This window comes from Petromyzon marinus, chromosome 7 (assembly GCF_048934315.1).
Source record: "Petromyzon marinus isolate PM22_M1 ecotype Great Lakes invasive population chromosome 7, UKy_Petmar_22M1.pri1.0, whole genome shotgun sequence".
NCBI lineage: Eukaryota > Metazoa > Chordata > Hyperoartia > Petromyzontiformes > Petromyzontidae > Petromyzon > Petromyzon marinus.
Genome location: NC_133673.1, coordinates 8,984,393 through 8,997,249, shown reverse-complemented (window position 1 = coordinate 8,997,249; position 12,857 = coordinate 8,984,393). Strand labels below are relative to the sequence as shown.

The 12,857-nt window shown below is 42.8% G+C and overlaps 1 protein-coding gene across 2 annotated transcripts in view; it reads right to left on the bottom strand.

Moving 5' to 3' along the window:
* The window catches only part of LOC116939926 (uncharacterized), a 71,294-nt gene that overhangs the window by 27,767 nt on the left and 30,670 nt on the right, over positions 1-12,857 (bottom strand). The window contains exons 31-61 of one of the 2 annotated variants that reach the window (XM_076065332.1): positions 11,427-11,680; positions 11,124-11,307; positions 10,737-10,962; positions 10,302-10,480; positions 10,100-10,169; positions 9,841-9,932; positions 9,305-9,738; positions 8,965-9,130; positions 8,347-8,600; positions 8,043-8,226; positions 7,654-7,879; positions 7,219-7,397; positions 7,017-7,086; positions 6,758-6,849; positions 6,222-6,655; positions 5,882-6,047; positions 5,265-5,518; positions 4,962-5,145; positions 4,598-4,823; positions 4,144-4,322; positions 3,942-4,011; positions 3,683-3,774; positions 3,147-3,580; positions 2,807-2,972; positions 2,188-2,441; positions 1,885-2,068; positions 1,497-1,722; positions 1,046-1,224; positions 844-913; positions 585-676; positions 49-482 (exon numbers count right to left, since the gene is read on the bottom strand). In XM_076065332.1, the coding sequence (XP_075921447.1) occupies positions 49-482; positions 585-676; positions 844-913; positions 1,046-1,224; positions 1,497-1,722; positions 1,885-2,068; positions 2,188-2,441; positions 2,807-2,972; positions 3,147-3,580; positions 3,683-3,774; positions 3,942-4,011; positions 4,144-4,322; positions 4,598-4,823; positions 4,962-5,145; positions 5,265-5,518; positions 5,882-6,047; positions 6,222-6,655; positions 6,758-6,849; positions 7,017-7,086; positions 7,219-7,397; positions 7,654-7,879; positions 8,043-8,226; positions 8,347-8,600; positions 8,965-9,130; positions 9,305-9,738; positions 9,841-9,932; positions 10,100-10,169; positions 10,302-10,480; positions 10,737-10,962; positions 11,124-11,307; positions 11,427-11,680 (6,254 nt within the window). The remainder of the gene's footprint in view (positions 1-48; positions 483-584; positions 677-843; positions 914-1,045; positions 1,225-1,496; positions 1,723-1,884; positions 2,069-2,187; positions 2,442-2,806; positions 2,973-3,146; positions 3,581-3,682; positions 3,775-3,941; positions 4,012-4,143; positions 4,323-4,597; positions 4,824-4,961; positions 5,146-5,264; positions 5,519-5,881; positions 6,048-6,221; positions 6,656-6,757; positions 6,850-7,016; positions 7,087-7,218; positions 7,398-7,653; positions 7,880-8,042; positions 8,227-8,346; positions 8,601-8,964; positions 9,131-9,304; positions 9,739-9,840; positions 9,933-10,099; positions 10,170-10,301; positions 10,481-10,736; positions 10,963-11,123; positions 11,308-11,426; positions 11,681-12,857) is intronic. The other variant, XM_076065333.1, reaches the window with a different exon arrangement.

Here is a 12,857-nt window from a genome sequence, read left to right as displayed (position 1 = left end):
AAGTCAAGGAAGCTACACGAGATGAAGGCATTAAGAATATTCACTTACTTGACGTGGTGGATTTACAGAGCGACAGGCTGTGTCGACTGTTGTAGACACTGCAGTTGTTTCAGGTGTTGTGGGCAACGACCCAAGAGATATGGCTGAGGATATGAAGGCTGTGGTGGATAAAGGAGCCGTTGATGTTTCACCAGATGAGGTAGATTGGTGTGGCTCTGAAATCGTTGTTTGTACTGGTGTCCCACCACTTTGCGGGGTTGTGGTCGTTTGTTCAACATAAGGAGATGTTGTTTGTGACTGGGGTGCAGTTGATTGGCCAGGTGTTGATCCAGCAGTAGACAGAGTTGTGGTAGTTAGCACAACTGTAGTAATTGGTTCGTGGACGGTTATGGTTACAGCTGGTGTTGTCACTTCAGTGGTTGATGGTTTTCCCGTGGTAAAGGTTGTACTTTCTTGCGTAGTCGATGGAGGTGTTGTTGAAGCTGGAAAATAAATAAATATTTCGCGTTATTTTCCAAATACTGACGATAGCAAAATGTGTTATTTAGTGACAATAGTTAAGATAACTAGATCATTGATCTTACTTGGTAGTGGGACGCAAGCATGGTCACAGATCATTGTTCCTTCTGGACAGAAGCAGCCTTCACGGAGTTCGCTGATCATTTCAACACTGCCACTGCATTGCACAAACATAGACATTTACATGCAATTCGTAACATATGTTGACAATTCCATATTTTACAAGTATTTTACGCATTCACATTACACTTGACAGAAATTAAGATAAGATCATAAAGCTTCTGTATGTTTCATTGTCTGGTTGTTCATAGGAACACACATTACCCAGAACTGCAGGATGCCACCGGTTTGGGTCCTGCAGGCTTGTACTCCATTCCAACAGGACACTCGAAGTCTGTGAACCCAACCATTCGATTACATGCTGTCAGTCATCCTCATACATGATGCAGTGTATAGATGTACCATGTACGAGTCCTTATTAATAATGACGTGGGCAAGGGTGCATGAGAGTCCTGGTGTTTCTTACCACAGCCTCCTTCGGTGGCTTTCCTCCAGTCCACGTAATAGCCCAGCATGGCACAGTCATCTGCTGCTGATTGTATGCTGGGGCACCCAGCTGGAGTGGAGTTCACTCTGCACTGGTCGAACTTGCACGTCTCTATGTAGCTCAATAGACTGGTCACTTCTAAGCAAGCAGAGAACTCCCTGGAGAGACAATAAGTGGATAGTGACTGATTTGAAAGTACAGTACCATATATACAGTGGAAATATTGTCTAAAAAATTAATACCTCTACAGCCAATCCTCCAATATTTAACTTCAGTGAAAAACGAACGGTACACCAATCAAGCAATTTTCTTAAATGTTTCACATAACGAAAGCATAGGATGTCAGATATAATATGAAAAAGTACGTTGCAATTGTGAAAATGATGTCTGTTATTTGAACATAATCCTAGTTAAGGTTGAGGGAACGTACGTCTTATCGATGGCCTTGCACAATTCGTGGTCGAATACACAAGGTACTGTAGGGGTTGGAGTGGGAGTCTGGCAAGGCACGCTGCCCGATGGCCCTGGTGATTTGCAGTGTGGCTTGCTGGGATCGGCCACCATCCACTCCTTGGCAGTGACGTGGCAGCAATCAGATGCTTCTGACTTCCCACTCTTGCGCACGCAGTCATCACTGCCCTGGTTGTTGCACGTTCCTGAAATGCGAAAATAATGGGGCTTTGAGTGTGGATCCGTTGATAGACAATTTCCAAGTGACTTTAGGAAAAATAAGATTGTGATGCATTTCAGTAATGTATAAATGTTGTAGACATGCAACCTGTCAAATTGTCCCCAAAGAATTGAATGAGTTCGCTTACCACACTGTCCCTGGGTGTTGTCACCAAAGAGCTCATATGGAAGATCGATCGAATACATCTGGCCAGTGAAGACGATCGTTGAGTAGATTGCAGGGATGTGCACCGTCACAATAACATCCGTGGATGTAATCTCAATCCCGTCTGATGAAAATGGTAGTTTTACCAGCTCATTGTTGTAGAGAACCTGGATGAATTCAAAAGTGCGATCAATTAGCATTGTCCAAACATAGGCATCACAGATGTATTATTTTGCTCTTCCTTTTACATACTTCGGTTGCGAAAAAAAACAGCGGTGATGTTTACCGTGATGATGCTTTGCCTTTTCCTGACAATGGCTGGGATGCTCATGTTGACGGAGTTGCCGTTGTAGTTGACGGTGATGCCCCTGGGGAAGGAGGCTGGGTTTCCAGGGAAGAATTGGAAATTGTCGGTGATGATTGAGAGATGGTGGCGGTTAACCTTCTCCTCCACCAGGGTGTATGTGCAGTCTTCCAGGAATGCGTACAGAACTTGGTCGAAGGTGCGGATGTGGGGATCTCCCCATCCCTTGCAGTTGCCTTTGGGCAGAAGAAGCACAAATCATCACTGCACTGGAACACATTCTACTATCAAAACAAATGAATATAAATTAAATCATGGCAACATTCTAAAACATCCATTCATCATATTTCACAGCATTGTAAATTCCAGTTCACTATGCCATCTCAAAATGTCAATTAATAAACGGTATGATGTATTTTTTTAGAAAGGCAAGTTTAAATTACAGGAATGTTGACGCAATGCACTTAATGCAGCAAAAAAAATCGCGAATCTTACTAACGATATTCAGATCGTAAAGTATCCATAACCATTGCTGTGTTTCGAGACCATCATAACGTTTCAATCCATTCAGTATGTTTTAGAAAGTGAGAAAGATACTCACAGAAGCACTTCCAGGTGTAGCAACAGCCATCAGCATCGTACACCATCATTGCGTTGCGGCACTTGGGTTTCGTGGAGACGCTGCACTTTTTGGTGGAGTAGGAGATGTTGTCCCCTCCATTGCAGGTGGCGATCGTGCAGTTGTCAACCTTCCACGATTCCATGAACTGCAAAGATGAAGTATAATCGGTGTGAGGAACTTGATTTAAATTCTTAGCATGTGAAAATTAAAATAATAACATGGCTTTCATGACATGGTAGCATCTTGTATTTCATGCATTAATCATAGTGTCAAGTCATGGAAACTACACGAGATGAAGGCATTAAGAATATTCACTTACTTGACGTGGTGGATTTACAGAGCGACATGCTTTGTCGACTGTTGTAGACACTGCAGTTGTTTCAGGTGTTGTGGGCAACGACCCAAGAGATATGGCTGAGGATATGAAGGCTGTGGTGGATAAAGGAGCCGTTGATGTTTCACCAGATGAGGTAGATTGGTGTGGCTCTGAAATCGTTGTTTGTACTGGTGTCCCACCACTTTGCGGGGTTGTGGTCGTTTGTTCAACATAAGGAGATGTTGTTTGTGACTGGGGTGCAGTTGATTGGCCAGGTGTTGATCCAGCAGTAGACAGAGTTGTGGTAGTTAGCACAACTGTAGTAATTGGTTCGTGGACGGTTATGGTTACAGCTGGTGTTGTCACTTCAGTGGTTGATGGTTTTCCCGTGGTAAAGGTTGTACTTTCTTGCGTAGTCGATGGAGGTGTTGTTGAAGCTGGAAAATAAATAAATATTTCGCGTTATTTTCCAAATACTGACGATAGCAAAATGTGTTATTTAGTGACAATAGTTAAGATAACTAGATCATTGATCTTACTTGGTAGTGGGACGCAAGCATGGTCACAGATCATTGTTCCTTCTGGACAGAAGCAGCCTTCACGGAGTTCGCTGGTCATTTCAACACTGCCACTGCATTACACAAACATAGACATTTACATGAAATTCGTAACATATGTTGACAATTCCATATTTTACAAGTATTTTACGCATTCACATTACACTTGACAGAAATTAAGATAAGATCATAAAGCTTTTGTATGTTTCATTGTCTGGTTGTTCATAGGAACACACATTACCCAGAACTGCAGGATGCCACCAGTTTGGGTCCTGCAGGCTTGTACTCCATTCCAACAGGACACTCGAAGTCTGTGAACCCAACCATTCGATTACATGCTGTCAGTCATCCTCATACATGATGCAGTGTATAGATGTACCATGTAAGAGTCCTTATTAATAATGACGTGGGCAAGGGTGCATGAGAGTCCTGGTGTTTCTTACCACAGCCTCCTTCGGTGGCTTTCCTCCAGTCCACGTAATAGCCCAGCATGGCACAGTCATCTGCTGCTGATTGTATGCTGGGGCACCCAGCTGGAGTGGAGTTCACTCTGCACTGGTCGAACTTGCACGTCTCTATGTAGCTCAATAGACTGGTCACTTCTAAGCAAGCAGAGAACTCCCTGGAGAGACACAATAAGTGGATAGTGACTGATTTGAAAGTACAATACCATATATACAGTGGAAATATTGTCTAAAAAATTAATGCCTCTACAGCCAATCCTCCAATATTTAATCTTCAGTGAAAAACAAACGGTACACCAATCAAGCAATTTTCTTAAATGTTTCACATTACGAAAGGATAGGATGTCAGATATAATATGAAAAAGTACGTTGCAATTGTGAAAATGATGTCTGTTATTTGAACATAATCATAGTTAAGGTTGAGGGAACGTACGTCTTATCGATGGCCTTGCACAGTTCGTGGTCGAATACACAAGGGGTTGTAGGGGTTGGAGTGGGAGTCTGGCAAGGCACGCTGCCCGATGGCCCTGGTGATTTGCAGTGTGGCTTGCTGGGATCGGCCACCATCCACTCCTTGGCAGTGACGTGGCAGCAATCAGATGCTTCTGACTTCCCACTCTTGCGCACGCAGTCATCACTGCCCTGGTTGTTGCACGTTCCTGAAATGCGAAAATAATGGGGCTTTGAGTGTGGATCCGTTGATAGACAATTTCCAAGTGACTTTAGGAAAAAACATTATGATGCATTTCAATAATGTTGTAGACATGCAACCTGTCAAATTGAATGAGTTCGCTTACCACACTGTCCCTGGGTGTTGTCACCAAAGAGCTCATATGGAAGATCGATATAATACATCTGGCCAGTGAAGACGATCGTTGAGTAGATTGCAGGGATGTGCACCGTCACAATAACATCCGTGGATGTAATCTCAATCCCGTCTGATGAAAATGGTAGTTTTACCAGCTCATTGTTGTAGAGAACCTGGATAAATTCAAAAGTGCAATCAATTAGCATTGTCCAAACATAGGCATCGCAGATGTATTATTTTGCTCTTCCTTTTACATACTTAGGTTGCGAAAAAAAATAGCGGTGATGTTTACCGTGATGATGCTCTGCTTTTTCCTGACAATGGCTGGGATGCTCATGTTGACGGAGTTGCCGTTATAGTTGACGGTGATGCCCCTGGGGAAGGAGGCTGGGGTTCCAGGGAAGAATTGGAAATTGTCGGTGATGATTGAGAGATGGTGGCGGTTAACCTTCTCCTCCACCAGGGTGTATGTGCAGTCTTCCAGGAATGCGTACAGAACTTGGTCGAAGGTGCGGATGTGGGGATCTCCCCATCCCTTGCAGTTGCCTTTGGGCAGAAGAAACACAAATCATCACTACACTGGAACACATTCTACTATCAAAACAAATGAATATAAATTAAATCATGGCAACATTCCTAGTCATCCATTCATCATATTTCACAGCATTGTAAATTCCAGTTCACTATGCCATCTCAAAATGTCAATTAATAAACGGTATGATATATTTTTTTAGAAAGGCAAGTTTTAATGACAGGAATGTTTAAGCAATTAACTTAATGCAGCAAAAAATCGCGAAGCTTACTAACGATATTCAGATCGTAAAGTATCCATAACCATTGTTGTGTTTCGAGACCATCATAACGTTTCAATCCATTCAGTATGTTTTAGAAAGCGAGAAAGATACTCACAGAAGCACTTCCAGGTGTAGCAACAGCCATCAGCATCGTACACCATCTTTGCGTTGCGGCACTTGGGTTTCGTGGAGACTCTGCACTTTTTGGTGGAGTAGGAGATGTTGTCCCCTCCATTGCAGGTGGCGATCGTGCAGTTGTCAACCTTCCACGATTCCATGAACTGCAAAGATGAAGGACAATCGGTGTGAGGAACTTCATTCAAATTCTTAGCATGTGAAAATTAAAATAATAACATGGCTTTCATGACATGGTAGCATCTTGTATTTCATGCATTAATCATAGTGTCAAGTCAAGGAAGCTACACGAGATGAAGGCATTAAGAATATTCACTTACTTGACGTGGTGGATTTACAGAGCGACAGGCTATGTCGACTGTTGTAGACACTGCAGTTGTTTCAGGTGTTGTGGGCAACGACCCAAGAGATGTGGCTGAGGATATGAACGCTGTGGTGGATAAAGGAGCCGTTGATGTTTCACCAGATGAGGTAGATTGGTCTGGCTCTGAAATCGTTGTTTGTACTGGTGTCCCACCACTTTGCGGGGTTGTGGTCGTTTGTTCAACATAAGGAGATGTTGCTTGTGACTGGGGTGCACTTGATTGACCAGGTGTTGATCCAACAGTAGACAGAGTTGTGGTAGTTAGCACAACTGTAGTAATTGGTTCGTGGATGGTTATGGTTACAGCTGGTGTTGTCACTTCAGTGGTTGATGGTTTTCCCGTGGTAAAGGTTGTACTTTCTTGCGTAGTCGATGGAGGTGTTGTTGAAGCTGGAAAATAAATAAATATTTCACGTTATTTTCCAAATACTGACGATAGCAAAATGTGTTATTTAGTGACAATAGTTAAGATAACTAGATCATTGATCTTACTTGGTAGTGGGACGCAAGCATGGTCACAGATCATTGTTCCTTCTGGACAGAAGCAGCCTTCACGGAGTTCGTTGGTCATTTCAACGCTGCCACTGCATTGCACAAACATAGACATTTACACGCAATTCGTAACATATGTTGACAATTCCATATTTTACAAGTATTTTACGCATTCACATTACACTTGACAGAAATTAAGATAAGATCATAAAGCTTTTGTATGTTTCATTGTCTGGTTGTTCATAGGAACACACATTACCCAGAACTGCAGGATGCCACCGGTTTGGGTCCTGCAGGCTTGTACTCCATTCCAACAGGACACTCGAAGTCTGTGAACCCAACCATTCGATTACATGCTGTCAGTCATCATCATACATGATGCAGTGTACAGATGTACACTGTAAGAGTCTTTATTAATAATGACGTGGGCAACGGTGCATGCGAGTCCTGGTGTTTCTTACCACAGCCTCCTTCGGTGGCTTTCCTCCAGTCCACGTAATAGCCCAGCATGGCACAGTCATCTGCTGCTGATTGTATGCTGGGGCACCCAGCTGGAGTGGAGTTCACTCTGCACTGGTCGAACTTGCACGTCTCTATGTAGCTCAATAGACTGGTCACTTCTAAGCAAGCAGAGAACTCCCTGGAGAGACACAATAAGTGGATAGTGACTGATTTGAAAGTACAGTACCATATATAGAGTGGAAATATTGTCTCACAAATCCTCCATTATTTAATATTCAGTGAAAAACGAACGGTACACCAATCAAGCGATTTTCTTGAATGTTTCACATTATGAAAGCAAAGGATGTCGGATCTTATGTGAAAAAGTACGTTGCAATTGTGAAAATGATGTCTGTTATTTGAACATATTCATAGTTAAGGTTGAGGGAACGTACGTCTTATCGATGGCCTTGCACAGTTCGTGGTCGAATACACAAGGGGTTGTAGGGGTTGGAGTGGGAGTCTGGCAAGGCACGCTGCCCGATGGCCCTGGTGATTTGCAGTGTGGCTTGCTGGGATCGGCCACCATCCACTCCTTGGCAGTGACGTGGCAGCAATCAGATGCTTCTGACTTCCCACTCTTGCGCACGCAGTCATCACTGCCCTGGTTGTTGCACGTTCCTGAAATGCGAAAATAATGGGGCTTTGAGTGTGGATCCGTTGATAGACAATTTCCAAGTGACTTTAGGAAAAAACATTATGATGCATTTCAATAATGTCGTATAAATGTTGTAGACATGTAACCTGTCAAATTGTCCCCAAAGAATTGAATGAGTTCGCTTACCACACTGTCCCTGGGTGTTGTCACCAAAGAGCTCATATGGAAGATCGATCGAATACATCTGGCCAGTGAAGACGATCGTTGAGTAGATTGCAGGGATGTGCACCGTCACAATAACATCCGTGGATGTAATCTCAATCCCGTCTGATGAAAATGGCAGTTTTACCAGCTCATTGTTGTAGAGAACCTGGATGAATTCAAAAGTGCAATCAATTAGCATTGTCCAAACATAGGCATCACAGATGTATTATTTTGCTCTTCCTTTTACATACTTCGGTTGCGAAAAAAAAACAGCGGTGATGTTTACCGTGATGATGCTCTGCCTTTTCCTGACAATGGCTGGGATGCTCATGTTGACGGAGTTGCCGTTATAGTTGACGGTGATGCCCCTGGGGAAGGAGGCTGGGTTTCCAGGGAAGAATTGGAAATTGTCGGTGATAATTGAGAGATGGTGGCGGTTAACCTTCTCCTCCACCAGGGTGTATGTGCAGTCTTCCAGGAATGCGTAGAGAACTTGGTCGAAGGTGCGGATGTGGGGATCTCCCCATCCCTTGCAGTTGCCTTTGGGCAGAAGAAGCACAACTCATCATTGCACTGGAACACATTCTACCATGAATACAAATGAATATAAATAAAATCATGGCAACATTTTAAATCATCCATTCATCATATTTCACAGCATTGTAAATTCCAGTTCACTATGCCATCTCAAAATGTCAATTAATAAATTGTACGATGTATTTTTTGAGAAAGGCAAGTTTTAATTACAGGAATGTTTAAGCAATGAACTTAATGCAGCAAAAAAATCGCGAATCTTACTAACGTTATTCAGATCGTAAAGTATCCATAACCATTGTTGTGTTTCGAGACCATCATAACGTTTCAATCCATTCAGTATGTTTTAGAGTGCGAGAAAGATACTCACAGAAGCACTTCCAGGTGTAGCAACAGCCATCAGCATCGTACACCATCATTGCGTTGCGGCACTTGGGTTTCGTGGAGACGCTGCACTTTTTGGTGGAGTAGGAGATGTTGTCCCCTCCATTGCACGTGGCGATCGTGCAGTTGTCAACCTTCCACGATTCCATGAACTGCAAAGATGAAGGATAATCGGTGTGAGGAACTTGATTCAAATTCTTAGCATGTGAAAATAAAAATAATAACATGGCTTTCATGACATGGTAGCATCTTGTATTTCATGCATTAATCATAGTGTCAAGTCAAGGAAGCTACACGAGATGAAGGCATTAAGAATATTCACTTACTTGACGTGGTGGATTTACAGAGCGACAGGCTATGTCGACTGTTGTAGACACTGCAGTTGTTTCAGGTGTTGTGGGCAACGACCCAAGAGATGTGGCTGAGGATATGAACGCTGTGGTGGATAAAGGAGCCGTTGATGTTTCACCAGATGAGGTAGATTGGTCTGGCTCTGAAATCGTTGTTTGTACTGGTGTCCCACCACTTTGCGGGGTTGTGGTCGTTTGTTCAACATAAGGAGATGTTGCTTGTGACTGGGGTGCACTTGATTGACCAGGTGTTGATCCAACAGTAGACAGAGTTGTGGTAGTTAGCACAACTGTAGTAATTGGTTCGTGGATGGTTATGGTTACAGCTGGTGTTGTCACTTCAGTGGTTGATGGTTTTCCCGTGGTAAAGGTTGTACTTTCTTGCGTAGTCGATGGAGGTGTTGTTGAAGCTGGAAAATAAATAAATATTTCACGTTATTTTCCAAATACTGACGATAGCAAAATGTGTTATTTAGTGACAATAGTTAAGATAACTATATCATTGATCTTACTTGGTAGTGGGACGCAAGCATGGTCACAGATCATTGTTCCTTCTGGACAGATGCAGCCTTCACGGAGTTCGCTGGTCATTTCAACACTGCCACTGCATTGCACAAACATAGACATTTACATGCAATTCGTAACATATGTTGACAATTCCATATTTTACAAGTATTTTACGCATTCACATTACACTTGACAGAAATTAAGATAAGATCATAAAGCTTTTGTATGTTTCATTGTCTGGTTGTTCATAGGAACACACATTACCCAGAACTGCAGGATGCCACCGGTTTGGGTCCTGCAGGCTTGTACTCCATTCCAACAGGACACTCGAAGTCTGTGAACCCAACCATTCGATTACATGCTGTCAGTCATCATCATACATGATGCAGTGTACAGATGTACACTGTAAGAGTCTTTATTAATAATGACGTGGGCAACGGTGCATGCGAGTCCTGGTGTTTCTTACCACAGCCTCCTTCGGTGGCTTTCCTCCAGTCCACGTAATAGCCCAGCATGGCACAGTCATCTGCTGCTGATTGTATGCTGGGGCACCCAGCTGGAGTGGAGTTCACTCTGCACTGGTCGAACTTGCACGTCTCTATGTAGCTCAATAGACTGGTCACTTCTAAGCAAGCAGAGAACTCCCTGGAGAGACACAATAAGTGGATAGTGACTGATTTGAAAGTACAGTACCATATATAGAGTGGAAATATTGTCTCACAAATCCTCCATTATTTAATATTCAGTGAAAAACGAACGGTACACCAATCAAGCGATTTTCTTGAATGTTTCACATTATGAAAGCAAAGGATGTCGGATCTTATGTGAAAAAGTACGTTGCAATTGTGAAAATGATGTCTGTTATTTGAACATATTCATAGTTAAGGTTGAGGGAACGTACGTCTTATCGATGGCCTTGCACAGTTCGTGGTCGAATACACAAGGGGTTGTAGGGGTTGGAGTGGGAGTCTGGCAAGGCACGCTGCCCGATGGCCCTGGTGATTTGCAGTGTGGCTTGCTGGGATCGGCCACCATCCACTCCTTGGCAGTGACGTGGCAGCAATCAGATGCTTCTGACTTCCCACTCTTGCGCACGCAGTCATCACTGCCCTGGTTGTTGCACGTTCCTGAAATGCGAAAATAATGGGGCTTTGAGTGTGGATCCGTTGATAGACAATTTCCAAGTGACTTTAGGAAAAAAACATGATGCATTTCAATAATGTCGTATAAATGTTGTAGACATGTAACCTGTCAAATTGTCCCCAAAGAATTGAATGAGTTCGCTTACCACACTGTCCCTGGGTGTTGTCACCAAAGAGCTCATATGGAAGATCGATCGAATACATCTGGCCAGTGAAGACGATCGTTGAGTAGATTGCAGGGATGTGCACCGTCACAATAACATCCGTGGATGTAATCTCAATCCCGTCTGATGAAAATGGCAGTTTTACCAGCTCATTGTTGTAGAGAACCTGGATGAATTCAAAAGTGCAATCAATTAGCATTGTCCAAACATAGGCATCACAGATGTATTATTTTGCTCTTCCTTTTACATACTTCGGTTGCGAAAAAAAACAGCGGTGATGTTTACCGTGATGATGCTTTGCCTTTTCCTGACAATGGCTGGGATGCTCATGTTGACGGAGTTGCCGTTGTAGTTGACAGTGATGCCCCTGGGGAAGGAGGCTGGGTTTCCAGGGAAGAATTGGAAATTATCGGTGATGATTGAGAGATGGTGGCGGTTAACCTTCTCCTCCACCAGGGTGTATGTGCAGTCTTCCAGGAATGCGTACAGAACTTGGTCGAAGGTGCGGATGTGGGGATCTCCCCATCCCTTGCAGTTGCCTTTGGGCAGAAGAAGCACAAATTCAGTTTCAGTTTCATTTATTTGGTATAGCCCTGTGAGCCATTCGGCTCTTGAATCGTGTGCAACCGCAACAAACAAAAACATGAACAATCATCATTGCACAAGAACATTCTACCATTGCCTCAATGTAATACAACTTAAAATAATCAATTCATTATAATGATTAATCAATTCATTTGTACAGACTCCACAAGAGCCAGTGGAATTGCTCTAAATTGGAAAACATTGTCTAATATCCTAAATTAATGCAATTATTCACGTATTATACGTTAAAAGTATCCTTCCTAAAGCAGTGCTATTCAAACACATTTTAATAGTTATATACATGTTATTAACACAAATATCATTGCTTGTGAACATAATTAACAAAGTAAACTTGAACTGCACGCACAAAATTTGTCTACGTTTTACGATCATGATTTAGGATACATTTTTTTTCTTTCCATTTTATGCTCATTTATGTTTATTCACTCCAAATATCCAGGTATTCCTAACAATTGCTGCCAGTACCATCGCGATGCTTGAATGCGTTTATTTTTTGATTTAAAGCTTTCGTGACTGCAATAATTCATATTCTTAGTTTTTTCGGTAAAGTCACGTTGAAGAGAAACAACAAAATAACAAAATATATATAAAAACAATAAAAAAAAACACTGAGGTACCCCCCCTGGTGAGACACTGTTTAACCAATACATACTTCACTTGGAATGGAACTTTCTACAAACAAACTGAGGCCACCCCAAAGGGCTCCCCCCTTTCTCCAGTTATAGCTAACATTTTCATGGAGAAATTTGAGACTGACGCCATCCAGACTGCCACTCTGCACCCAACCTTATGGAAGAGGTACGTGGATGACACTTTTGTCATCTGGCCACATGGCCGGCCTGCTCTAGACCAATTCTTCGACCACATCAATTCCATACACCCAGCCATCAGATTTACCATGGAAGTCGAAATAGATGGCAAGATACCTTTTTTGGATGTCCTAATTAAAAAGAGACCTGATGGTTCAATGAGCCACTCTGTCTACAGGAAAGCTACCCATACGGATGCTTATCTGAAACCGGATTCCCACCACCATCCATCACAGAAGAATTCTCTCATCAAGACTCTGTATCATAGAGCCCAATGCATATCCGACCAGGAACACATAAG